We start from the raw sequence: 27909 nt of genomic DNA, 5'->3' as shown, positions 1-27909 counted from the left end.
GCGGTGAAAAAGATACAAGGGTGGGCTCTGCTTTTCAGCATAGAACAAAACTCTGTGAGCTTGTGATTAAAGCAAATATAATCCAATAGTATAAGAAAAAGAACAGCTGACATTAAGTATTTTGCAGCATCGGAACCTTAAACTAACATGACTTGCTGTGGGATCACCCAAAAGTATTGTGCAGAGACAGAGTATCCTCAAGCTGAACTCAAACCTGAAGGTAATTGCATATAGAAAATCTCCCCAATCCTGAAGAACATGTTTCATCTAATTCTTTAAAAAGGGTTGTTTGCACTGTTCTAGAAGGTGACCTAACCTTCCACCTCCTCCAAAGTGCAGGGACTGTCATTGTACAATGCAATAACACTGTAGCTGTGCCTTTTCAAAACCACAAATCATTCCTTCATGAGTCTGGAAAAAAATTAATATTACCAGCCTTTTCACTTCATGTTCAGGCAATAAATTTTTGATATCCCTATGGAATAAATGCATTGCCTGTATATTCCTAGGCCAAGCACTCCAGACAGCTGTCACTAATTGGTTTCCCAACGAGAAATCTCCAGAAATTAAGCTTCTGTCGAGCTGTTCCAATTTCCAGGTGAAGCCGGACCATTCTTTAGCTGCAGCCAGGATCAGGAGTAGTTGGTTTCTCCTCTTTGCCTCTTCCTTCAAGAGAGCTGAAGATTTAGCTCTGGGTTCCTGACTACTTTGTATTCTTACAAAGTCCCAGCATTTGGGCTCTGAATTCCCCTATATCATAGCCAATGAGCTATCACCGGAGAAACCACAGAATACTTCATGGTAAGAAAGACATGTAGACCGTTGTAAGGTGGGAATAGTAAAAATAATAAAATAAAGAAGCATGTCCTAAAGGTGCAAGTGTACATAAGTTGCTGTGTTGAGCAGTGAAGTTCTGGTGTCCATGTTAAAAATGCAGCAAGATTGAAATTCAGGTTGACATATTTACAGATATAAACATGTTTTCCTTTGACACCAAGGTCAAACTAGATGTCTCATTCATTACGTGATGTGGCAAGGAATCCACTTTGCATCTTGAATGCTTCTGTGAGACTTGGAAATGCCTATGGAACTGTGTTCCTGAGCTCCGGTATCAGCAGGTCTCCTGTGTTCGCATATGTCAGCTGTTACTCTTCGGCAGTGTTCTAAATATGAATCAGTATCCACATCAGAGGCTCAAAACAGTCATAATCTATTCTACCAAAAAAACCCCCAAAGCCTCAACCCTCCAAAGAAAGCAATATCAGAAGGCATTTAAAACAAACTGATGAATTAAAAATAAATATTCACCACAATCAGAAGATTTTTCATTTAAGAATTCTAAAGATTCTGAATAAAATGAAATGTCTCAGCATCACAGGGAAGTTTATCCTGCAAGTTAGCTGGTAATGTGATAGGAAATAAAAACTAAGGACAAATGTTCAATTTTTACTTGATGGCAGGAAGGCGGAAATAAGATCCAAAAGCATCTCTGACAGCCTTTCTCTGATCTCATCTGCTGGATTCAATTTTTTTTACAACACAGTCTCGTTCCTGGATGTCAGTGGGGTGGAGGTTTTGGATTGGTGCCACAGGAAGATCTTAGTCTGGGTGTCCTGTGGAACTTCAGCTACCAAAGAAACATTTCAGTCTAAAAAGGAAGACACCTTGCAAGTTTAAAGCTGAACGTGTGCTAAGTAGTGGGGATTGTAAAGGTTTACAATTTTTTATTTGTCACCTAAAGATCGCCTAAATTTCTTTTCAGATTTGGCCTTAGATGTATCAACATTTGTGAGATGATGAAGCAATGCTCATGAGGTCATGGAGGCATCTACAAATCTCTTCTTGGCACTCAAGTGCAAACCAAAAGCTCTTGCCTGAGGTCTGTTATTCCCCATTCTTTGAAAAAAACCTACAAAAAAACCCAGAAGGAATTGGCTGCTAACAAAGACCCTGAAATACTTAGCCAGTAGTCTCATGTTTGCATACTCTAAATACAAGCCAAAGAGCTGTTGTTTGTGGAACAGTATTAAATACCTGACTGTAGCTTTAGTCGTGAGGGTGACAGGAAGGATAACCGTCTCTATTTGGAATGACATGCTACAGAAAATTATTGTTATGTTTTATGTATTTCTCATTGTGGGGCTCCTGTTCCAAAGTATGTAGCTAATCCTAGTCAGGTAGCAAATCCCAAGTCAAATTGTCTCATGCATAAAGAAAGACAGTTTAGAAGGCAGGAGTCATTAGAGGGAAAGGATTTTTCGTTTTAGTTATGGAACTTAATTTCTTTTCACTGTCTTCCCTCCTTTGCCTCTGTAAAATATTGATATAGATTATAATTTCTGACAGTGATGTTGATTGTAGCATATAAGTAGTATCCAACAGCTGAAACAGATGGTGTAATATTGTGATGAGGCCTATCACATAGTGACAAGATTGGAAGGTGCAGTTGAAAGAGTATATAATTTGGTATAAATGAGAATCTTGAGTCTGAACACTCCTGAAATAAGAGAAGTTCAGATCTGAACACAAACTTCACAGCATCATCCCCGTTCTGAATTTCAGCAGTGATTGTTCAAGTGGGGGAGACTGAGCAGCAGTGTGATCACAGAGGTATGGATGAGAAGGAAACCTTCCTCAGCAACATAGCAGAGTACCAAGCAAGCACATGGATTTTAATCCTGCCAGAAGATGGTTTTGTCTCATGTTGCTTCACGGCAGATCCTGCCATTCCTATTTTGGAGTGCTTTCCATCTCTGTCATTAGTGATGACTACCATCAGACACCTGTGGTCTCACTGTGGTAGTTGATTGATCATACATGCAAGACAGAGAAACAGCCTTGCAAACCTTTGATCGTTGTCCTTAAATAGAGTATGGTTTAGACATTAAATTTGACTCAAGGTTTTTAGAATCACAGACTGGGGATTGCTTGCTCTTTAACAAAAGTTTCAGAGTATTTGAAAACTGGGGAAACCTTTTGTGCCTGTCTATACTTTGTTAGTTTGGGGTTTTTTCGTAAACCTTTTTTCCAAAACAGTTGTTTGGTTTTTTTTCTTGGAAGTTTTTCCAGCTGCTGATAGTGTTCAAACTAGCTCTGTGCTACTTTGGATCAAAACATTTTTGGCAGCAAAATAAAGCATAGCATTAACTGTTTTGTTTCAACAATAAAATGGGAAATAAATGAATAATTTTGGAAAATAATTAAATTATTGGATAGGCAGGCCTCTGGAATTAATTCGTGAGGTGTATTGGTTATCTCCACAGTTAATTACATTTTGATTTGGACTGCACATATGTGGAAGTAAACAGCAATGTATTTAATAATTACTGTATCTGGGTCACCCAAATAGCATTTAATCCACCTCACGTCAAATGGTTTGTGGGTAAAAGGGTGTCCTGGGAATATCAAGGCCCAGCAAGATAACAGCCATGCTCTTTACATTTAACTTCTTAATCAACAGGTAAGAAGAAGAAGTGATTTGTGTCTGGTCAGCTATCCATGAGCAGCAGCCAGATGCTTTGCCCTTTCCAAATGTACTCTGAATAAGAATGAAACCATGCTACTTGTTTTGCCCATTAGATAGCATTATCTCTGTGGAATGCCAATTCATATCTCCTTGTGCTGTGTGTGGTTCTCACATATGGGATTTTAATAACCTTCATGCTGTGCTATGAATTCATAAACAGGGCTGACAGAGGAAAAGCACCACAGGACTTTATTTTTTCATTATTGCTCTTTTGAAAAACACGGTCTGCAGGATTTTTGCAAGAATCTTGTGACAGCACTAGCAATGGTTTTGCTGCTACAGTGGGGTTATTCCAAGGGGAGGGGATAAATACAGTATTCACTTGTGATACACTTTTTCAGAATTGATTTTCATCATCTTACATTTCGTAGCCATTATAATTCTGCTGTGTTATAGTTGGAACTTTGCGGTCTGATTGTATGGGAGTTTTTCCCATTTTTCTAGAATGCAATGTGCATTTGATTTCCTGCAACATACCTCTTCTTCCCTCTGTCCCAGCCTGTGAAGCTACAGCTTACTGCTCAGTGGTCACTAGCACATGACAGCAGTCTTGACTTCTGTTTTGGAAAAGATTTATTCATTCTGGATCAGTGGGGTTTTTTTCTTTCTTTTTACCCCTCTCCTAACCCCAGAGTCCATTAGAGCTACCACTTCTGCATCTCAGCCATGTTCCAGTACTGGGGGAGGCACCACTGTTAGTAGAGCTAAAAGGCGTAAGAAGAATTCACAGCATCGGTCTCCAGGCATGACGTGATTTATATCACCTATTCATTGCTAACAGGCCTTAGAAAAAAAGACCTATGAGAAGGACTCAGCTAAAATTTACAGTCTCTACAAATATCCTATGAAGTAATGAACCTAAACTGTTTGAAACAGCTGGTTTATCAGTCCTGGAGCTAGTTCACATATGCCAGGAAGGAAATTGCACCATGTTGCCCATACCCTGTGCTACAGTGGCTGGAGTGCACTTGTGGTTATGATCTTAGGTCAGTCTGGACTCCAGTCTTGTAACTGTGCCCAATAATGTTTTATTGGGAATAAGATTTATTAGGTGTAGGTTCTGTGCAGGACTGTGATATGACATGCAGATCAAATCCTATCATCCCGTTTTCATTTTAGGGATGTTTCTCTCCCCTACTGTATTTTATATGTGATCTTGTGTGACAGGCAGTAGAAAGAACCAAGAACAGACGAGGAAAAAGAGAATAATTTTTCACTAATTATTCAACTTTCAATCTTTTGTTGTGTTTTTGCTTGTTTTGGTTTTTTGTGGTGTCCCTCCTGTGATGAATAGTCCTCACTATTAAAAAATGTCTGTTGTCTTTTTTGTTAAAATTCATCCAACTTCCCCTTGGCTCTTGAAGTGATAGAATTCTAGAATTATTGAAAGAAAATAGGTTGGAAAGAACCTCTGGAGTCCATCTTGTCCAACATTGTCTATAAATAGGACTAATATTAAGGTTAGGTCAGGTCTGTGCCTCATCAAGCTTTAGCAATCTCTAGGGATGGAGACTCCAGAATCTTCTGGGCACCTGTTCCAAAGCTTAATTGCCCTCTGTTACAAAGGTGCATTCCCCGAAAAAAAGGATCTTTTTTTTATGGGACATATGAAGCCCATCAGTATTCCATCCTCAGCTCATCTCCCTTGGTCCTTTTTAGCCATAAGGAAGCTGTGCATGTCTGAGACCATGTATGACAGGGTAGCTGAACACACACAGTTTTCTTCATACTGCATCTATAATTCTGCAGTAGTATGACTCAGAGAGAGGAGATGCCAAAGCTTTCACATTTGCTTTGTAAATATTTTCTTATAATGGAATTAATACATCATCTAAACTCTCCATATATATATCTATATCTATATATCTATATATATATCTCTTGCTGCTTTTGTTGTGTTAATACCTATATATATGCTTTTTTTAAAGTCACTAAGCAGACAACAGAACATAGAACTAACATGACTATAGAAAAGTTTTCCAATATATACTGTTCATGGAAATGAAGAAATGCTATTTCTATGCAATCCAAGGTTCATTGCTGTTCTCTGGGCTTTTCCCTCAACATCAGCTGTAACCTAGGTGGGCATTTCTTTTGGACGATTATTTTATAATTAGTTGATGACTTCAGTGGAGGTGGTTTTTTTTTTTTTGCTTAGCTGCATACCATAGTCCCTCAGACCTTCTTTGTGGGAGTGAGGTGGAGCTTAGCCTCTCCGGTTCCCAATGTGCGGTTGTGAGCTGTTGATAGCTGGAGGAGCAACAGACCCTGTAGCATGGAGTAGCATTGTTCTGGAAGGAGGAGGAAAAGAGGCACAACCTGTTTGCTGTAGAAGGCAGTTGTCGGTCTTCCATTATCTCTCCCCTTGCTAGGCAATCACTTGACATGTATTTTATCGTATTTATAATGCCAGCAAGCCAAAGCGGTCAGCAGGCGGATGCTATCAGCAGTCACCAAGTTTCCCTCCTTATTGCTGTCCCCAAGAACCTCTCTTTTCAGAACCACAGTATTCATTGCTGTATCAGTTGGAGTTACAGAGCAGCTGATGAGCTTTGGTGTTGACCTTTAAGATTGCTTTTCAAGTTGTCAGACAAGAAAGATCCTGCTGTCATTACAGTCTTTGGAAACAAGGAATCGCAAGCTTCATTAAAGTCAACAGGTTTAAAAAAGACCCAAAAAACCTACACAAACCCTGTGCACCTACAAGCAGGGTTGAAATGTAGAATCTGGCTTAACCCATTTGATGCCAGCAAGAGCAGGAAGCTAACGTGGCCTTGTAGGTTTTCATCCCAGAAATAGACTTGGGGGGAAATAGTTTCAGCAGTCATCAGGCAAGTCCATACAGCACAGAACATCAGCATGCATGCTCACATACAAAAAAGGAAGACTGTCAAAAGGCTTTGTGAGCAGATAGCTTACAAGAAAATACCCTACATCCTTTTCAGAGGTTGAAGCAGAATGATAGCTGAGAGGCCTCTGCTGCTGCCCGGGCAAAGGAGCAGCACCATAATCTTGTAATCCCACAGAACATTTTTTTTTCTGAGCTATATCATTTTATAGTCCCATGCCTAAATTTATTCTTCAGAGTACGTCTTGTTGAGCCCAGACCTGCACAGATTTTCACCACAAGCTGGACATGCTACATGAGAAGTTTCCTTGCTGTTTCTCTTGCTGCTGAGCCGAGTCTGTTTACAGATAGAAAGCTTTTCCATCTATGAAATAAGAATCCAAATTTCTCTTTCCAAAATTCAGATATTAGGTGAAGTCATGGCTCTAATGGTGTCAGTAGGAGTTTTGCTTTTGACTGTAATGGGGGCTATGAACATGCTATAGATTTTCCTAGAAAGTCAGCATATAGGTACTTTACAGTGGTATTTTTCTCCTTAAGATGTGTGAAGAACTAAAAATGAATTTCTCTCTTAAAAATTTAAATTATAAGTAGAAGAGCTATATGATTATAACTACCCATTTTGGAGGTAGTGTTTTTTATGTCTTGCAACTATATCATTGTCAGGCCAGACTATATAGTGGAGAAAAGATTTATAGGGTTTATTATTTTCATTTTTTAATAAGATTTTGTTTTGCAATTGCTTCTAGCATGCCTTAACTCATAACTTACCACCTCATTTGTGTATGTGTGTTATTCAGCACCTCCTCAGGCCTTGATCTTGTTCTGAGCTCTGTAGTGATGATGCACGGACTTGCACAAGGCCCTGTGGACTTCCGTAAGATTTGCAGAGGCCACTGTGCTCAGGGGCTTTTCTTCAGCAAAGGCTTTTAAGTGAAGGGGAAATTGGGCTGGTGTGGGATGTCGTAGTAGCAGCAGCTACACTGTCATGCTCCATGAGGAAGGAGAACTGATATGGAATGATCTTTGAATTATTTACAAAGCATTTAACCCAGTAGTTCCCACTTGAGAGTGCTTACAAAGTTGTTGCACGTAGTGTTAGTTCAAGTTACAAACTAGTGCCTGCAATGAAATCTGCACCGGTTAAAATTTGGCTAGTGGACATGTGCACTGAGGCAATGATGTAAAAGCAAGCAGAAGAGAGTGTATGTACAATGATTTTTTCATTTGAAACAGACCTTTACCTTCAGAGTTTTTAAATATGCAGCTATGCTTCAACAGCTTCCATTAATGACTTAAAAGACCTTAAAATAAATCTTCCTAATTATTTAAGCAGAACTCTCCAATCCAGTTTAAATTTCTGTCCTAGTGCCCAGTGCCATAGTGTTTGAAAGTTCAGATATCTGAAAAATGGTGATTTAACCTTATATCTTTCTGCAACTGAAATGGTTTAAAAATCTTAAAATAAAAGATATTTAAAACAATTTAATTTTTGGACTATGACCTTGTCAGCAAAGTTTTAACCTGACATGACATTTTTACAGAAGATTTTAAACATTTGTAAAGCTGACAGTCATAAAGTGCTACAGCAAATATTCCCAATATACCAATGAGGGGGAAAGAAATGAATGTGGCCAGAAGCAAGTATGTATTCTCTTTTAGATAAGGCATCCTGCAATTAAAAACACTGGACTCAGAAAGCTTCTTAAGGCTTATTTTGTCAAATAAAAAAGCTACTGGTTTTAATGCTATTGTAATAAACCTTATTGTTATTCCTGGCATGGATTTTTTTTTTTTTTTTAATTTCAGAAAAATGGATAATTAGCATTTTAGCTTATCACTTTCCTTCCATGCATACAAATAATTTGACAGATAGACCACCAAGAGAGACAAAATTAAATAATAGGTCTAGACAGCATGGAACAAAATAAATTAGAGGTTAGGCTTCCAGCCTGTTAGGTGGATTTTCAGAAAAAAAAAAAAAAAGGAATACAAGGTAGTTTTTCTGACAGTTTTTGGTGCTTACCTCGATGTCATTTCCCCATATCAGATCCCAAATAAATGGACCTGAAATAAGATGTGAACTTCATATTATAAGTCCCATAATTTACTTGTGAGTGTAATTTTTTCAAATGTATTTAGATTAGAGGCCTAACAGGCATTCCTGCATCTGTGATTCAGCCAAATAAGTTGCTAGATAATGGCCCATGATTAATGGTGAGTGCTGATAATAGGAGGTTATTAGAGAAAGCAAACTTGGAACAAATCTGCTGTATACATTATATACTTTACTGCCATCTGTGGGTATTTATAATAAATACAAATTAAAGTGAGTGGTTACAGATTAACCAATGTTTTGCATATGTGACAAAGAATTCCTTAGACATAGTCTTATAGTAGTCAACTTTGTAGCGAAGAATTCTCATTAATTTTTTTTGCACACATACTACTTATTATTTGCAAAGAAAAACCAGCTTTTGTGGAGAGAGGCCTTTTGGCCTTGGTTGCTTTCACAGATATCATTCTCAAGTCCACTCTGTAAGGAAGGATTATGTGTTATATGTTACCTGTGCTCTGATGCCATACACAGTACTGGATGTGAGAAATTGTTTTTGTCCTTTTGTACTGTGATTCATTTGCTATTCAGTCCATGTGCTAACAGTACGTTCCCCCCTTTTATGTCTCCTTGAGTTGTAAGTGACATTTTACCTCCCTGTGTTTTGTATTGTTTGCCGAGCAAATATGCCTGTATAGAGAAGAAACAAATTTTATCTTCCTTATTGCTACATACAAAAAACAGAAAAGAAATTCAATATAAACAGAGAATTGCAGAAGATAAAATAAACCTAAATATTATGATACCAATAACTTACTGGTTCAAGTGATGATGTTTTTTGCTGGTAGCAAATATACTGTTGCAAATACAGTTTTGCAGTAGAGTGACAGAAGGGGTGCCATAGTTAAGATCAGCTGATTCTGTTGTGTTTGGAGTTGTTTATGAAGTTCGACGGACAGAGTCTGGTTTAAATTGTGTTTCTCCAGTAACTTTTGTGCACAAAATTCAAGAGTTATCACGTGCTAATGAGGGCAAGTGAGAAATGTGGCAGATGTTAAGATAAATGACTTATTGGATTCAGCATTCAGCAAGCAGCATTTGGTTGGAAGAATTCCCGGCTTTTGAACTATTACAAAGCCATGATATTTCAAAGGCTGTACATTTGCAAATGAGTGATAGATGGAGTGTCACAAACATTCTGGTTATCTATGGTCATCAGCTAAACCACTGGGATGAAGGTAGGGGTATTCTATAACTAACGTAGTTTCTTGGTTTTCCTTTTTGAACAACTGGGAAATGAATTTTTTCATAGGCTGTTTTTCAGAGTGAGTGTTGTTTTAGTGCCTACCTTATGAACTTGCTGTATAGGGTGTGCATGATGGAGTTTGCCTCCCTCCCATAACAATTAGGCATTCAATCCTCAACTGTGTTTGACATGACCATTTCCACATATGTTCTTGGGCATATTTGTATTTTTATCCTGGTATTTTAAATGCCAAAGAAGATTCTGCTTTTCTCTACCCCCACCCCCTGTTCAGAGGTGTTAATTATGTGGTTCTAGAACTGTAGGCAACTGTATGTCTGCAGATGTCAGGGCTTCTGGTTACCTACAAGATGTAGTACTATATGCTGGAGTGAATGTATCTGTTTCTGTCTGTTTTCTGCTTGGGCGGTTGCAGGTTAAAGGAAAAAAGCTATTCTCTCTGCCTAATGCGGAGTTATTTGATTGACATGTCTGATAAAGCTTTCTTCGCAACAGTTAGTTTATACCTTAACAGATATCTTTAGGTGTTTTGGTTCTTCTCTTTTGCTAGATTTCATTCCTAAACATCATGGTTTATCTTACTGGCTATATATCAGTATTTTACTTTTTGTCAAATCCTCTTTCCCATTATATCTTTCTCTTTTAAACACTAAACTATATTCTACCTTTTCATAGCGTCTTTCAGTTCTTCTCTGAGATTTTTTCTGTCCTCTCTTCTCTTTTGGTATCCTGCTTCTATTTATTTCCTTCTCCTTTTGCGACATATTCATTCATGTTAATAAGAGCACATCTCTTGTGCCATCCTACATGGGGAGAGAAAAATTTACCAACCACCTGAGATGCAAACTAAAATGTGGCTTCTACTGACAGAGTGCACGTGCGGGACAGGTCCTCATACATCCTTCAGGCAACGCTTAGGGCAAAACTTTCTTCACCTGCCACTCTCTCAGTGCTCGAAGTCCCACAGGGCTGTTGACCATCAGTCCTCCAGCGCTCTGCCTCTGCTGGGTCTTTCTGTTGCACTTGAAACACTGAATCTGGCAGCTTCCTTCCTTCATTAACCCTCCACGTAGCGACAGAACAATCTCTCCTGTTCTTTATTTACTCTCCGCCACTTTTCTATTTCTGAGTCTTTTTTACCAATGGAGCTATCAGGAATCTTTCAATAGTTTATTATTCTAGAAGAAAATACTAGTGTACGCTTATTTAAAAGGTGTCAGTCTCAATGAAGTTTCAGCTGGAAAATCAGGAAGAAATGAAAAAATGAAAGGGCCTGTTCTGTTAATGTGAACTACCATGCTTTAAGCTTTTCATAATACAGAAAAATGTTCAACTGAAGGAGAGTTTTAATTCCATTTTAGAAAACTATTTAAACATGATTTTTAAAAAATAGAAAGTTAAAATATTTTGATCAAGCTGGACCCGGTTTTACTCAAATTTTATTTTATGGGATTATCAAGAGGGGTAATATCTTTGACTTTTCAATTTTTGCTTTATATTAGAATAGAGGGAAATACAGAAAAAGACCGATTTTCTGGTTTCTTCTTTATAGGTCATATACTTGACTCTGTTGCTACTCAGTTTTCTTACATATATTTGAAGCATTTATTTTTCAGCACTCAGTATCATGAGATGTACTTGATTCTTGCCTTGTTTCAAAGTTGCCTACATTGTTCCCAATAGCTGCAGCAAAATCAACAACATTCTGGTGAGCATTTGCTCTGCTGTATCTTCAAAGAGATACGAGCTGGCATGGGGTAACTGGAGCTGTCTTGAAAGTGAGAAAGATGACACTGCATCACTTTGCACTGTGGTTCATATTTGGAAGGTTTGGGTTTGTGTTTTGGTTTTTTTTTTTTCCTTTCCATGAGAAAGAAAGCTATAGCGTTTGAAAAATACAATTACCAAATGAAGGTTTAGATGGTGCTGGAGACTCTGGCATGCAAGTTTCAACTTCTGCCCAAAGTCCAAGCTTTCTTCCCTTTTCTGTCTCTTTACCACTGACATCAGGAATCCACAAGATACCTGTTCAAGCAAAGGGCAGATACAGCCCTTTTAAGGAGCTGTGACATGAGCTGCAAATCAAAGAATAGCAGTTCTGTAACAACTGGGTCAGTGTATATAGAAAGAATTTCAGTGATGGTTGCTTATTCAGTCTCTTACGGCAAGATTAGTCCCATTACGTGGCTCCTATGCATTCTCTTCCAATTCATTCCATTTAAATAAAAACTTCCTTCTAACACTTATGTACATATCAGTGACAGTCATCTAAATAAAATATCCCAGGCGCTTCAGTCTCAGGAACAGTCTTATGAAATATTCTGTTTATTTGGAAATGGGATGCTTGTTGACGTAGGGCTTATTTCAAAATAATGTCAAAATGTTAAAATCTTTATGATATCTTAACATTAAATTTTATGAAGACCAAGATGTTTGCTGGGATGTGATGCTGGGGGATAGGACCAAAATCAATTGCTGAAGACTAAAATACCACAACACTACCACAGGAGGGAAGGGAGTACAACCACAGACTCAGGGTAATCAGACCTGTGTTTTTTATCATTTTTATTTTTATTGCTTGATGTTAGTTATATAATGTGATTTATATACAGTGCTTCTGAGTGCTGTATTAAATTGATAGCTCTTGCTAGGTGAACACACAACTACTCTCTTTCTTTTCTTTAAATATGCTGAATTTTGTCTTAGAGAAGCCTGGCAAGTCTTTCCTCCTAGTCAGAGGTCTGAAGAAAGTGAGTAAGTGTAGATAAAACCAGCTTGGTTAATCATCACTGAAACACAGGAAAAATTAAAATACATTTTTTGCTTGTAAAGTAGAGAAAAGCAATAAAAACAATGCCAGACGGTTAATGCCTCTCTTGTACCTTCCGTTTCAAAGACCTCAAAAGAACATCATGAAGAATAAAGGCAAAATCTATTCCCTATTGGCATCATTATAAATGTTGTATCCTCTAAAACTCTAAAGACATCCAAGAAGAGTAGAAGAATAAATGGCATTGAAATAAAGAAAGTCTCTCTGGAGCTTTGTTCAATCGGCTTTGTTAGAATTCACTCAAATAGGATGATTATAAGAAAAGATCTCATTTGTTTCAACATTAAAGGAGCAAATTAATATGTGGCGAGCTGCTAATAATTGCCTCATTATGTAGTGAATGGGCATTCCGTCCAATTTACAAAATTACAATCATATTGTTAAAGTAACAATTGGGAAAGTTTAATCTGAATTTCCTAACTATCTGCATGATTAGTTGTGGGATTCACAAAGTGAAGCAGAGTTGGTGGTTGGAGTGAGCTCTCCAGCGCACCACCAGCCTATACGGCTAAGAAGTTGCAAGAGAAATTCAGCTTTTCATTAGTGTAAATTACATCTGCATAGGTCCTGGGCTAGTTTTGGTCCAACTGAAGAGTGACTCTGGCAGTCTCTGCTAAGACGGGAGCTTGGGACGTGACTGGTCTGTCAAGACATTGTTTTGTTGGACTCCACTGACTTGTGCTGAAGTTTTGGCCAAGAGGTTGAGACCTGGCCTGAGATTATCCCCGCCTGGGACTTCAGCAGACCTACAGGTCTGTGTCTGGGAAACTTGGTGATCCAGGACCTGTGCCATTGGGAAACCCACCCATAGAAATGATCCTGTAGCTGGAATTTCAGTCTCCTGGTGGAGACATTTGAAATGATAGGGGAGTTGTTTCAAATTGGAAAGTAACCAGTTTTCCAAATATCGAAATACTCTGTGGAAGAGAATCATGTTTTGTGACCTACTTCTAGTTAGATTTGCTTGTGACCTTTTCTAATTCTGGCTGTTTTTGTTATTTAATGATTTGACCTTTGATTCTGTGAAGCTACTTCAGTGCTAAATGCAAAGATTTAATAACTAGAACTGTTTGATAAGTGACCTTTATTACACAGCTATTTCTCTTTGCTAGAGAGACGGCACTGTTTTGCAAGTTCTAATTCACAGTTTTAATTATCTTTTCTATTGTCTGTAAGCTTGCACAGGAAATGGAAAGGTCAGACATTTCATTTTCTTTACTGATTAAAATATAAGTGCTCCTCAACAGTTACAATATATCATTCAGGAAAAAGATGGGACAATTTGTCAGAATCATGCCCAGCTGCTCTGCTGAGGACTTCTATGTCCTTCTGGTCAGCGACAAAATGAATAATTTTCTAGAAGCAATAATAGCTCAGCCCCCATGGTGTGTAGAGGTGAACTATGTGTCTAAATATATGAAAAGAGAAGAAAAGGTGAATGGTTCTCTGTGGTTTTTTCTTTAGCTCATATATCTACAATGCAAGTGAATCTTGTGAAAGGTACAGGTAAATCCTTAACCGACGTTCTTAGTCCAGAGAGCATAAACAGTAACAGCATAGGTTTCTGTAAGGTCCTGCCAATCTGTATCAATCCCATTGCTGCTGGACCATCTCTGCAGGTGAGAGAGCAGCCTGGACTACCTGCCAGACCCATTTTTGGTTTCTCTGATAAGGCTGCTGATGAGTTAGTGTTTAATTGCTATCCTGGTGTTTGTGATGTGGACACCTGTAAACAGTTACTGTTAATTGCAAAACAGATCAGCAAGAAGGCACATTTTCTCTAATTCTCCAGTTTTCATCTCTCTGTGTTCCAGTTTCTGTGTGTAAGAATTGTCTCTCTGCTTCTGTTCATCCTTAATACAAACAATACAGCAAGTTAAATGGAAAAGTGATAGTTTCTCATACAGGTTAGGGCTATCATGGGCAACCTTGCAGCCAAAAACCTGCATGTGGGAGAAGGGTGTGAGGGATGGAGGATCCCAGAGTATGTGGTGAAGGGGGACAACAGCACATCACTCCAACTCCCCAAGGGTCATAGGCAGCTGTCAGCTGTGTCCTAGTTCAGTAGCAGAAGTAGCAGCCACAACTACCTGGGCGCTTCCCAATTCCGGACCCTCAGGCAGCCAAATCCATGAGCCTGAATAGCTCCTGTGGGACCCACCTGGCAGAGGAGCTACATTTAAGCAGCTTTTGAGTCTTAAAGTGATGGGACAGTCATACCTGAGCTAGGGTGTAATAACAAACAGGAATGTCATGTTAAACGAGGAAGATGAGAAAGCTGTTGTATATGGATTACTAAAACTGCCCCTTTTGTGTGTGACACTTATAAATCAACACTGCAAGCTGCCGGACTCCCTCCATATGGGGGTTCAATGAATAAATATTGACGTGCATTTTCTCATACATTGAGGAAGATATGATGCAAAAGATTCTGAAGTCAGTGGATGATTCTGGAGTCAGTGGAATGTCTGTCATGGGTGTCAATCAGCCTCCTAACTCTCTCTGGGATCTCTGTTGGGAAATACACATACTAGGACATGTAAAACTCCTCTACATTGTAAAAAATATTTATTCTGAGATAGGGCTGGGAGGAGTTAAGCCTCAGCCTCTGTTGAAGAAGAGCAGACTGTATGTTGACCTAGTGCAGGCATTCAATATTATGAAAGCGCTTTATAAATTGGAACAAGATAAATGAATCACAACAAAAGAGCTAGAAAACCAGGGGACACAATTGCAGGAGTGAGTGTACTCAGTTTATTCGAGCAGAACAGTTACACTCAGTGAATAGAAAATGTGCAATGCATTTCTAACTAAGGTCAGGAAATCAAACAATTCCAAATTTAAGAGAGCAGCTCAATTTTAATGGAGAATGAAGAATATTGGGGGGGGGGGGGGGGGGGGGGGGGCGGGGAACCAAACCAACCCAAAAAGCAGCACTAAGGTTGAGACAAATTTAAATGGGACCAGATTCTTGACCAAATTGGCTTTTCCTATTTAGCAGTTTCATATTCAGCATTTGTTAGTTTGAAAGTTCACCCTGAAAGCTATAAATTAATCTGCTGGGACTTTAACAATTCACTTCATGTTAGGATGTGAGTTATGCTTATGGATTTGTTTAGGTCACCCAGCCGTGTCCTCATAATGTATCTTAGAGAGGATTTCTGTAACTAAGCGGTAAAGAGAAAGACTGTTGTGTTCAGCTGCATCTCCTGGGATTTTATCCTTGCTGTCAGAGAGCTATGCAGGACAGCTCTCTAAAACTACAACAGCTATAAAAAAATACATGGTATTCTGTAAAGGAAACATTGCCAATGCTTTTGCATGCAGTCAGGCATCTTTAACTCCTGATGAAATGAGGAAAGAATGTTTTCATGAACCACTCACATAGAGAAATCAAACCAATCACAGTAGAGAAATGAAACCTTTGCAATTGTCAGATTTATTGCAGAAGTCTTGCAGGATGCACCTTAGTTCAGAACAATATTTGTCACCAAATGTGAGATATTTTAGCTGTTATAATTTGGCGCTCTTCAGATGTTTATCTCTTGTCCTTATATTATGCACTATTATCAAAGAAATTTGATGTTTTGTCAGCCACCGTGTCCTAAGGTTATAGTGGTCAAATGTAGCCAGGATATTCATCCACATCAGCTAAATGAGGTCTGCTTTTGAAGGGAAATAACCACAAGTCTGATCAGAAAAGCATCTAGCATCCTGTCAGGCTAAATGTCCAAAGAACATGAAGGGAATTTTTCCTAACAAACATTAAACTGAAGTCACTGGCTCCCAATTGGGAGCATGACAGAAGATCAAGTCTGTGACCATACAAAGAATTGTAGATGATCTGTGGCCTGGACCATCTTCTGTAGGTTTTTTTGATGGATCAAGTTTTCATTTAATTTAGATTTCTAACCAAACTTTTCATACAATCCAACTTAAATACAGGGCATTTCCTTATAGTCAGTTGGTACTAAAGAACAAAAAGACATTTATTATTTATATTCTAACAAACGGAACATCAGATAGGTCCCTATATCTCTGTTAGACAGATAACTGCTCCTATTTTCAATTCATACTGGAGAAATAGTACCCTAGAACATGCTCAGGAAGTACTGTCTTTGACTTCAGTTTGCCCAGGATTAAGTTCCTAGTTTACGTGTCACCAGTCCATCTGCCTCTCATTTTTCATGGGTCATAACTGTTCTCTGGAGAGAACAGCATATTCCTCTGTCTACATCTCCTTTCCAACTGCAGGGTTTTCATACTGCTAGATTGCTTTTTAGAGTTACATCTCATGTTTGACTTCTGTCACAAATTTGGGAACTATTCATTCAGACACATAAACACAGCCAGTGTATAGTTAAATTTCCAGCATCACTTTTTCTGTACTTTTTTCCCTATTGCTGACAACACCTTGTTAAAAGAGAGGGCGGCATTGATCTAAATATTGTTTTCTGCTGCTTCTTTCTTTCATTGTTTTCTAGTGGAAAGAGTAACATTTAGAGGAAAGAAAGGAATGATTATTTTTCTAGTTGACTTTGCAAGGTGGAGAACAAAGGAAAAGATTGGAACTGCCTATTTCACTAAAAAGGATTGCATTCAGAGCTTTGTAGTGGTAGGGTTTTCCACCAGCTCTACCGCATGGGGATTTTTAGGTTTTCTTAAAGAGAAATGTTGCTATCAATTTCTTGGACTGTGCCCATCTTTCTTTTAACTGAGTTTTCAGTCTTCATGTTTTACAGAGTAAGACTTGCCATGTATTTTTGTTTTCTTTCTTCCAGCCTCTACAACTTGACTGTGACCTCTGTGCCATTGTTTCAAACTCGGGACAGATGGCTGGCCAGAAGGTGGGAGCCGAGATAGACAAGTCCTCATGCATATGGAGGATGAACAATGCTCCCACAAAGGGCTATGAGGAGGATGTTGGGAAGAGGACAACAGTAAGAGTGGTCTCTCACACAAGTGTGCCTCTCCTACTCAAGAATCCCGAGTACTTTTTCAAAGAAACCAACAACACTGTTTATGTGATCTGGGGACCTTTTCGAAACATGAGGAAGGATGGAAATGGCATTGTGTACAACATGCTGAAGAAAACTGTTGACAGCTACCCAACTGCCAAAATTTATGTGACAACAGAAAAGCGCATGAGTTACTGTGATGCAGTATTTAAGAAGGAGACAGGAAAAGACCGGTAAGTCCTAAATGTGAAGAACAATTAAAATGTTTGACAAAAGATACATCAGAGAAGTCCATGCCGGATGCCAGCTACTAAATGAGTCCCCAGATATGTTTTTAATGGATTGTTATATGGTTTTGACTGTTATAAGCACTTGATGAGGCAGCAGCTAGGCCCCATTTACCCCACCTACGCTACCTTCTGTTCTTTCCATTTCTGTTGGCTTGAGTCCCAAAAATATTGGATGTCTTCCTGAAACGTTTTCAAAGCTGTGTGTTGTTTTCAGCTCAATTTACTATTGATTAAATTGACGTTTTATTTGAAGAGGATAATCCTACACAAACAACATTTCCAAATGCACAACCTCAGGATAACTCTGGATATTGTATTTTCTTCTCTGTTGAGATTTACTGTGGCTTTTCTTCAAACACAAACCTAAGGGTTTTGCATTATTTATATTTCTTGGTGAAAATGGATTATCAGTGATACTGTAATAGATTTAGGTTTTTACCGGAATTATGCTGAAATTCTGTTTTCCATGTCTGAGAATGTGTGTTTATGCTGCTGAAGTGGGGGCTGTAAGGAGATGAAAGTGTGAGGGCCACTGTTTGGCTAGCATGTTCACAGCGGAAATTGGATTTGTGGAATTAAGACCACAAATTGCAGGATTTTTTAACCAAGCTGCAAAAATTCTGATCATCTGTGTTTTGGCATGGAAAAGCACCTGTCACGCATACTCACTGGAGCTAACTAGGAAGGAGTTTCCAGGTCACTGCTGTGCCTTAGTATTAATTTTTGAATTTGCACATCATGAATTTGCAGTTGTGAAGGACTGTAGCTCTTCTGACCAAATTAAAAATACAGATATTCACAAACAGTTTAACTTAGTCCGAACTTTTGACTTGGCTGTTGAAGTAGAAGAGCTTGTTCTCTCAAACTTCCTTGATTCACTTTATTAAACTGTCACAACTTGGTTAGAGTTGATTTTTCCTTTCTTTAAAACTATTGAAACATAGGGAAGAACTTGCCCCTCAGCTTGTTCATCAGTGCACCTGTTACTTATACAGTTCTGGAGTTGGTGGGAGCTCCTATATGTCGTAAAGGTATCAAGGTTATCATGGCTTCTTTAGTTTAACTGAACAAACAGATGAACAGAGGCTAATAGAGAAAATACACAAGATCCATTCTTCAAAGATGCCCTCTGATAGTCCAAGTCATTGGTTTACCTATTAATTGAGCTAAATATGATCATGGGTACAATATTGCATTGCTAAACATAAATTTGTTTATTTTTATGACTCTTCCATGTTAACAGTCAGTCAGGTCACAGTGACTTTACAATACTTTATCAAAATCCTTATTGTGAGACCAGATCTTAGTATATCTTATCAAAAAATCTCATCGTCCAACGTCAAAGTACCCTCATCTCCAGCCTAATCCATTCCTCTTCAACAAATTAACACATCTCAAGGTTTTATTATTACGCAGTTAACACAATAAAAACGCTTCTTTTCATGTCAAAGGCAGATTGAACTTCTGTTCTCCCAGTGCTTATGAACAAAGTTCTTAAGCAGCCTAATGTCAAAATGGCCCAATTTCTTTCTCCTTAATCTGTTACAACAACTAAAAGTTTCACATTGCAAATAGCGTGTCATGGTTTAACCCCAGCCGGCAACTAAGCACCACACAGCCGCTCGCTCGCTTCCCCGCCGTGGGATGGGGAACAGAATCGGAAGAGTAAAAATGAGAAAACTCATGGGTTGAGATAAAGACAGTTCAACAGGTAAAGCAAGAGCCGCGCACGCAAGCAAAGCAAAACAAGGAATTCATTCACCACTTCTCCTCAGCAGGCAGGTGTTCAGCCATCTCCAGGAGAGCAGGGCTCCATCACGCGTAACGGTTACTTGGGAAGACAAACGCCATCATTCTGAATGTCCCCCCCTTCCTCCTTCTTCCCCCAGCTTTCTATCCTGAACATGACATCATATGGTCTGGAATATCCCTGTGGTCAGTGGGGGTCGGCTGTCCCAGCTGTGTCCCCTCCCAACTTCTTGTCCCCCCCCCCCAGCCTACTCGCTGGTAGGGTGAGGAGCAGAAAAGGCCTTGACTCTGTGTAAGCACTGCTCAGCAATAACAAAAACATCTCTCTGTATTATCAACACTGTTTTCAGCACAAATCCAAAACATAGCCTCTTACCAGCTACTATGAAGAAAATTAACTCTATCCCAGCCAAACCCAGCACATTCTCCACCCCTTGTTCCATTCCATTTATGTCATGCTCAGGTCCCAGACTATCCAATATATCTTCATTAACGAACCTCCCCTTCCCATCTTTTGGTATACACAGCTATCATTGCCCTAGTCTATGGGCCACCCCTGTAAAATGCCCATAAAATGTCCACTGATGTCCACAAAATGTCCATTGGATTCATTTAGCCCATGACTTTGGGCAGCTCCATCTCTTACGGAGTTCACTCAGGACAGGAGAGGTGGCACCAAAGCCAGCTCAGGTCGGGTCACTGCTGCACTTGCACTGCTTCTTGTAAGGCTTGTCCCCCACTGGTTCAGGGCATTCCTGCTGTAGTAATTCCTATAACATGCAACTCAAATAGTGGATTACAACAATTTAAAGGTATACCCATTACAATGTCCACCCCTGGTCCCTCTGGGCCAGGTTATAGGGTTTAAAATTGCAATGAACTCCTCCCCCTTGCCCCTGCTCCGGCTTGGACTTATCCACAGACTGCAGTCCCTTAGGGCTGTACTTGCTCTGTCATGGGCTTATTCATGGTCACACGCTTTGAGGTGCTCCAGCATGACCTCACGCACAGCCACTGATGCTTCAAGGTGTACCTGCTGCAGCATGGACTTAACAGCCACAGATGCTTTGAGATGTACCTTCCCCAGCATGGACTTATCCTTGGGCCACAATCCCTTCAGAGGTGTACCTGCTGCGGCACAGACATAACCACAGTCACAGATGCTTTGAGATATACCTGCTCTGGTGTGGACTAATGCACAGCCACAGATGCTTCGGGGTGTCCTGCACCCACGTGGACTCATCCACACATCACAGTCCCTTCAACTCGAGTTCACACTGGAGTTCCAGCCTGTCCAGTACAGCAGCACAGAAACAGCAGCGATGCCCTGGCCATCTGCCAGCCCAGGCACATCGCCATTGCTGTTATCAAAATGTTCCCAGGCATAGCAGAGTAAAATGATAAGCAGTACAGCAAGCAGCGAAAGCAAAAGGAGCCACTAATGAGCACTAGGCTCTAATATACAGTGAGGCAAGCAAGCCCCATGGCAAGCACAGAAGCCTGTCATTTAATAGCTAAACAGTAATAACAGCTATAAATTTGATCTAGCACATTCCAATCAAATCTGTTGTTATCTCAAACCCTTCGAGCCCCATGTTGGGCACCAAAAAGGACTGTCATGATTTAACCCCAGCTGGCAACTAAGCACCACACAGCCGCTCGCTCGCTTCCCTGCCATGGGATGGGGAACAGAATCGGAAGAGTAAAAATGAGAAAACTCGTGGGTTGAGATAAAGACAGTTCAACAGGTAAAGCAAGAGCCGCGCACGCAAGCAAAGCAAAACAAGGAATTCATTCACCACTTCTCCTCAGCAGGCAGGTGTTCAGCCATCTCCAGGAGAGCAGGGCTCCATCACGCGTAACGGTTACTTGGGAAGACAAACGCCATCATTCTGAATGTCCCCCCCTTCCTCCTTCTTCCCCCAGCTTTCTATCCTGAACATGACGTCCTATGGTCTGGAATATCCCTGTGGTCAGTGGGGGTCGGCTGTCCCAGCTGTGTCCCCTCCCGGCTTCCTGTGCCCCCCCAGCCTGCTCACTGGTGGGGTTGGGTGAGAGGCAGAAAAGGCCTCTGCTCTGTGTAAGCACTGCTCAGCGATAACAGAAACATCTCTCTGTATTATCAACACTGTTTTCAGCACAAATCCAAAACATAGCCTCTTACCAGCTACTATGAAGAAAATTAACCCTATGCCAGCCAAACCCAGCATACGGTGGCAAATTGTAAAGAGCCTGCCTAATGACCCACATTACATTGTGTTCGCATGTGCCTCCCTTTAACACTGTTAAACAAACCCCACCACTTCTCACAGTGGGAATGGGGTAAAATCCTTGCATCTACTGCAACTTTCATTTTCAGTCCTACTTTTCCACATCAAATACTAAGTGGTGTTTTTAACATCATTTAGTGCACTTGTCAGCCAGAAACAAGGGAAACAATTGACATGTCACCAGCCGACACCTTCTGTATCAGGAGAAAACATCCTGCAGTTCCCTACTAATCAGGGGACCTCAGTTTGGAAACTTTTTCATTTTCTGTAACATCTTCAGTTCCCAGGACCTGTCTACTGTTTCTAGGGTGGGTCATGAGGCTGGTAGAGGTACGTGGCATTTGTGGAAGCAGTAAATGGGGAGAGCACAAGAGATTTGTGGGTGATGAAAATAGTTTCGCATGTTGTGCCAGACTATTATGATGCTGAGGCAGACTCAGGTTCCTCAGCCAAATATTCCTTCAGTTCCTCAGAGAAACATCAACTCTTGCTTGCAATATTAGATTGAACAGAGGTCTGTTTCAACATGTTCCCAGCAAAAATTCTGGAAGGAAACCAAGTTCAACTCATATTTTAAAATGTACCGAGTGGATTGGAACCACATCTTTTTTAGTTTAATCCTAAAATACTGTCCTTATGTACAGTGTATGCTACTAATGCATAGTGAGATTGCAACAGATTTCTAGTCTGTCAAGCCTTTGATGAGCTTTCTATTTCTACTCTTTCATGTACCATCTTTTAGGTCATTAGAGGGACTTTTCAGTAGTTTCATCCTAGCAGTGCTCAAGTTTTAAAGGATGTTATGAGAAGCAGCTAACAGGTATGTGCTGCAGTCATTTCTCTACTGCAGAAAAGCTCTGGTCCTCCACCACTGATGCGGGAGCTTCATCCCTGACTTCACTGAGTGCAGGTTCAAAACCCACAGCTTTGGTATTGGCAAATGATTTATTGTTGGTTCATGGAAGAAAGAAGAATTGCCTCTAAATAATTTCCAACAAACAAGTTTGTTTATTTTGCAATGAAGCATTTTTTTAATTCTACAGCAGTACAAAATACCCTCTGATATGGGCTATCCACACTGGGGAATTAACCTTGCATGTGGTGTCATGAATCTGGGGGACATATGTTCTTTCTGAGAGTCTTCATTAGTGAAGCATTTGAGTTCAAGGCGGTGAATGCTCATCCACTTTGAATAATTGTTGTACATAAATAATATTCATTACCAGACATTCACAATTTTTCATTAATGCATTTTACTTGGTACTTCCCTAGAGGGAGCATAAAGCTGGCAGCTTCTTCCAGTACTTCACTAATGTTGTGGTATATTATATGTATTGAGTCAAGTGAAAGGATTTAAAGAAATATTAGGTAGTTACTAAATGTGGCATCTTTGTATGTACCTCAATCCAGGTAAGTGGTTGTAAATCCATGTGTATCTTTGCCATGCATTAGAAATATAATGCAATATGATGTAACAACATTTAATTGGTAATAACAGAGAAAACTGTAGTCTTCATTAAAGCAGCAGAGCTAATTCTGGTCTGATAAAGTGCACTGAACAGCCCTAAATGGGTTTTAATTAGCTGGCACCAAAGCTGCACCACCCTTAGGGAGGGTAAAATTAATGAAAACTAGCAGCAAATAGATCAATGCTATGGGATGTTATTGCCTTAGGTGAAGGTGATGAGGAAGAAAGGAGTGTCTTTTAAAGATCATTTAGAAAACAGTCTGTGTTAAAAGTCACTTTCAAAAAGCAATGATAAAATAAATCTGTGCTAATATCAGTGAAACAGTCTAGTGTCATCCAGACTGCAGACTCCATTTGTGTTTACACTACAAACAAGTCAGGCTAACCACTCAGCACTGTACGTCCGAGTAGTGCCTCTAATGGCACAGCTCCACATCCTCTCTCGGGGCTGACGGTGTGATCAGACCGCTTCTGTCCAACTGCATGTGGAGGGCATTGAGCCCCAGCAAACAGCCAGTAATACATGTGCTGATACCGCTCAAGGCACAGCTTAACTTGGTGGTTTTAGTCACTCTTCTTATAAATAACTACCGAAAAGAGCCTGCTGAGCTTTGCTGAGGAGATGTATTCTGAGCTCCTAAAATTCCCGTTAAGAGACACAATGTTCTGAAAGCCAGCTTGTTTGGTAGACAATTGACTTTCCATACACACTGTCTTAACTTTGACAACACCCATCCCATACCCAAACAATTCAGTTCAATTCAACAACATTTTAATTGAGATTATTAGCTATACAAGCATGTCTACAGAAGGCAGGTTCACTGAGCCACATTTGCAGTCAGATGGCTGTTTCTGACGGATTTTTGTTAATATCTTGGACAATTCTGAAGAAACTAAATTGCTGTTGTGCTTCTCTTCCAGAAGTTCTTATTTTCCTCTGTTCGTGCCAGATGGTGCTATGTGTTAGGTTGTGAGAAAGCTGGTTTATCATCTGAGGCAGAAAGATGGATCATTCTGATGGCTGACTTCTGCATCAAGATTCAAAATTTGGGGGTGTGCTCAACCTGCTATTTTACTCAGTTCTGCTCACTAATTATTTATTACTTTGGCGATATACGAGATCTATATCATATCTCTGTCATTTAGAGCTAGCAAATTATATTCATCTAAAGTTCAGATTGACACTGTTAGACAACTGCAGTCATCACAGCTTCACCTCAGCTAATATGTGGGTTTCGATGTGTCTGACTAATCTACATGAAGCTGTAGTCTAGTAAAAATGTCACTGAAATGAATAAATGAAATTACATTCTGTGAGGCTCAAGTAGTTGCAACTACTATTGTTTGGTGATATTCTCTGTGGATCGAGGTAGTAAAGATGTCAGTGGCCAGAACATCAGAGTTTTATGCCATATTTCTGGTTGTTGGCTTGAATGAAGTGTTATAGTAATGCAGTTTTCACTTTTGCACTTGCTTACATATACATATTAGTTTCCCTATCAAGGCCATTCAGAGAAAATATAAAATCTTAGGCAGTGTTAGGTAGTATTTGCAGAAAGCAGTTTTTCAGTGAGAAGCTGTGGTCACACTGAATCTGGCTCAGAGAGTTAGATTTTGGGACTTGGGAAGTACTTCCCATCAGTGCTTTGTATTAGCATGCTTTTTCTAAAAAGAAATAAATTCTGGAAGATGAGTAAAAGTTCATTTCATTTTGGAAGGAAAATGAACAGAGATAGGGAATATCAACATCTTTAGATTACAGAACTCTTGGAAGAAATTGATGGAAAAACTGATTCAGACTGACAGAGGAAATGTATAATGCCTGTTGAAACATTTTTAAGGACAAAAATGAAGTATAGTTTACATTTTGATATTGTCTTTATCATGACGATGTAGCATCTGCTGCTGCACCAATAAAGTCAGCATAAAGTTCTCAGCTGCCTGTGAGCACCACAGCAAACCCCAAAATATGTGTTTGATATAGTGACTGTTTTTTAAGTGCTTGATGGTGGATCTTTCTTGAACCATTGCTTGGCACTTCCATTCTTTCTTTTTATAAAGTAATTCCTTCAAAAACTGCTAATGGATTTGTCCATCTTAATTCATAGAGGGTTTAAATAGTTTCATTGTCAGCTAAGACTGCTTTATTACCTGAAAAAACAAGGGTCTGAAGCATGAAACCTTAATGAAATAAATAGATTTTTCATTATAAAACACTTAAAACCTCCACATCTATTGCTATTTGTGGTCAATCACTGGACAGCTAACAACTGTTTGGGGGTTTATATTCACTCTTCCATTTCCTGGTAAAACAGCAGTTGTTTCTGAGTGTCCTAGATTTATTCTCTGCAGCCCATTAGTAACTCCATTTATATTTCTTTATGAAGATTTTCCTAATTAAGATGAACATTTTTCTCTATTAGGCAGATGGAACTCAATAGAAGTCTGTTTTTTATTAACATGCCAGTAAATGCTGTACCAAGCACCAGGACTTTTGTTAAGAAACAGAGCTCCTAGTACATTACACTAATTACATAGTAAAGTGAAACTTTATTAAAAAATATCAATATTAGCTAATATTTTGTGATAAAACTGTGGCTGCATATAGATTGGTGTGGGCTCAGAGACCTATTGATTCTGTGGTGGTTGCTGACTTTAGCCATGGAGTTATTTCTTTTTACCTAATGATTTAAGTCAAGAAATACAAAATCAGGATCTACTTTATCTTTGTGCATTTTCTTTATCTTTGTGCAGGTGTTGAATTAATCCCAAACCTATTGCTTTTAATTTATCACATCTTCTTTAAGTGCCACTGAATCTGTCTTCTGCTCCTGACAAGATGTGTGTTAAATCTTTATACAGTGTTTGGTATTTTTCTAATTACATGTGCACCTTTTCCATCATGTCCTTTAAATATTCTGCAGCTTTTATGGTCATGAGAATATTGCTGATATCTCTCATGAGCAACACTGGGATTGCACACATAGATGAGATTCTGCTTCAACTTTTCTTGCATCCCGTGAACAAACACCTTTTGAAAGGATTATGTAAATCAATGATTCATATGTTAGCAATCCTGGTAGTGCTGTGGATCACAGTAGTTCCAGTTTTGCTGCTGGTGGTGAAGGTGGTATTTTATGGTTGCAAAGACAGAAGTCTTGGAGGGAAAAATTAGCAGGGGCATAGGTCTTGAATGAAGCTTTTGGTGTTCAAAGAAGCTTCACTGGATCATCTTCTGTAGTTCAACATTTTCGATTTTTCAGATCACAGTGTTTAAAATAGACCTTGATTTTCCTAAAGGAGCTTAGAATTTTAAAGGAACAGAACAAATGTTTTAAAAAATGAAGAAATTAATCTATTTTTTTAAACTCAACCTTGCTGCCAGCTGAAATAGTTGTCTTTAAAAACACACAGTGATTACCAGTGAAGTCGATACTTATCACCTATTGTCACCCAGAAATGCTAAGATATATTAAATAGATTAGAAAATAAATGCATTGTTGCTGTTACTTTAGTATGATATCTGTCGGTTACTATTAACTGTGGGGTTTTTAATGGAAGCTCCCTAAAGTGCACTGAGCCATATTTACAGTGTTTAGCAAAAAACAACATACTGCAATCAAACTGCATGAGATGCACTGGGAGATAGAGTTGCTGCTCAAGTGAGGATAGCAACTTTAGGAGGTAGGGAATAAAACACTACAGTGATTTGTTGCTTCAGATAGAGAAGAGTTTCTGTGCATCTGTCCACCCACTGGCTAGTAAAACTTACTGGAAAAGACTTTTATAAGAGAAGGTGTTCGAGAACTAATTTCAAATATCTCACTGAATGATGTCTAGAAAAGATTGTCTTCTCAAACCTTTGAACAAGTAGGCAACACAGCAGAAGAAAAACTGTTTGAAAGTAGAAACAGTTTAGCCTGAACTGATGTTGGAGTATTTTACCTTAAAATGTAGAAAGATTAGTAAACAAGTACTGCACTGAAAATTTGATTGGTAGGAAATCAAGCCTGTGTGAGACCTCATACACATAGATGGGAGGAAAACTGGGGGAAAATGGTGAAATTTTGTGTCTCGTTAAATTAATTTAGAACTCAGTGTTAACTAGGTGCTTGCTTATGCACATCTTCAATATGTAGTTTTACCCATATGAAAACAAAACAGATGTTCTACATTGTTTTGTTTATATGTCTGTTATCATGTATCCCATATAAAGAATTCAGGCTGCAATTTCAGAACAGTGAAACTGTACAGATATATATATATATGTGTGTGTGTGCACATGGATTTATAGCACACGTCTTTGAAGGTAACTCAGGATTCACAGCCACGCTTCTCAGAGAACTTGATGTGCTATTGGGATATGCTACAACCTGCGTTTAGAAAACAATCACTGACTACATCCTATACAGTTCCTGTGATACTCAAATTCTCTGAGCTTTTAACAGGGAGGCAGCTATGCATTTAAAAAGTAACATGCACAAGAGCAGCATGTACAATTTTTCTCAGGCATTCATATCTTTAACAGGTTTTGGAAGCTATAAAAATATGGAAAAATGTAACTACAACTGTGGGGATTTATTATGAATCTTGAGGAGTGTCCTCAAATAGTTTGTCTGATGTCTTGGATATTGATCAGCATGTACCTTA

General features: G+C 39.2%; 1 protein-coding gene across 4 annotated transcripts in view; it reads left to right on the top strand.

The window, feature by feature from the left end:
* ST6GALNAC3 (ST6 N-acetylgalactosaminide alpha-2,6-sialyltransferase 3) overlaps nucleotides 1-27909 on the top strand; it is a 231690-nt gene that overhangs the window by 133177 nt on the left and 70604 nt on the right. For all 4 annotated transcript variants that reach the window (XR_005933653.1, XM_030032307.2, XM_030032309.2 and 1 more), the window contains exon 3: nucleotides 17306-17715. Coding sequence is in view for 3 of the 4 variants with exons in the window: in XM_030032307.2 (XP_029888167.1) it covers nucleotides 17306-17715 (410 nt within the window). In the remaining variant the exon portion in view is untranslated. The remainder of the gene's footprint in view (nucleotides 1-17305; nucleotides 17716-27909) is intronic.

The sequence above is a fragment of the Aquila chrysaetos genome, chromosome 12 (assembly GCF_900496995.4).
Source record: "Aquila chrysaetos chrysaetos chromosome 12, bAquChr1.4, whole genome shotgun sequence".
Classification (NCBI taxonomy): Eukaryota; Metazoa; Chordata; class Aves; order Accipitriformes; family Accipitridae; genus Aquila; species Aquila chrysaetos.
Note: the sequence above shows the minus strand (reverse complement) of the source record. Positions and strands in the feature narration are given on the sequence as shown.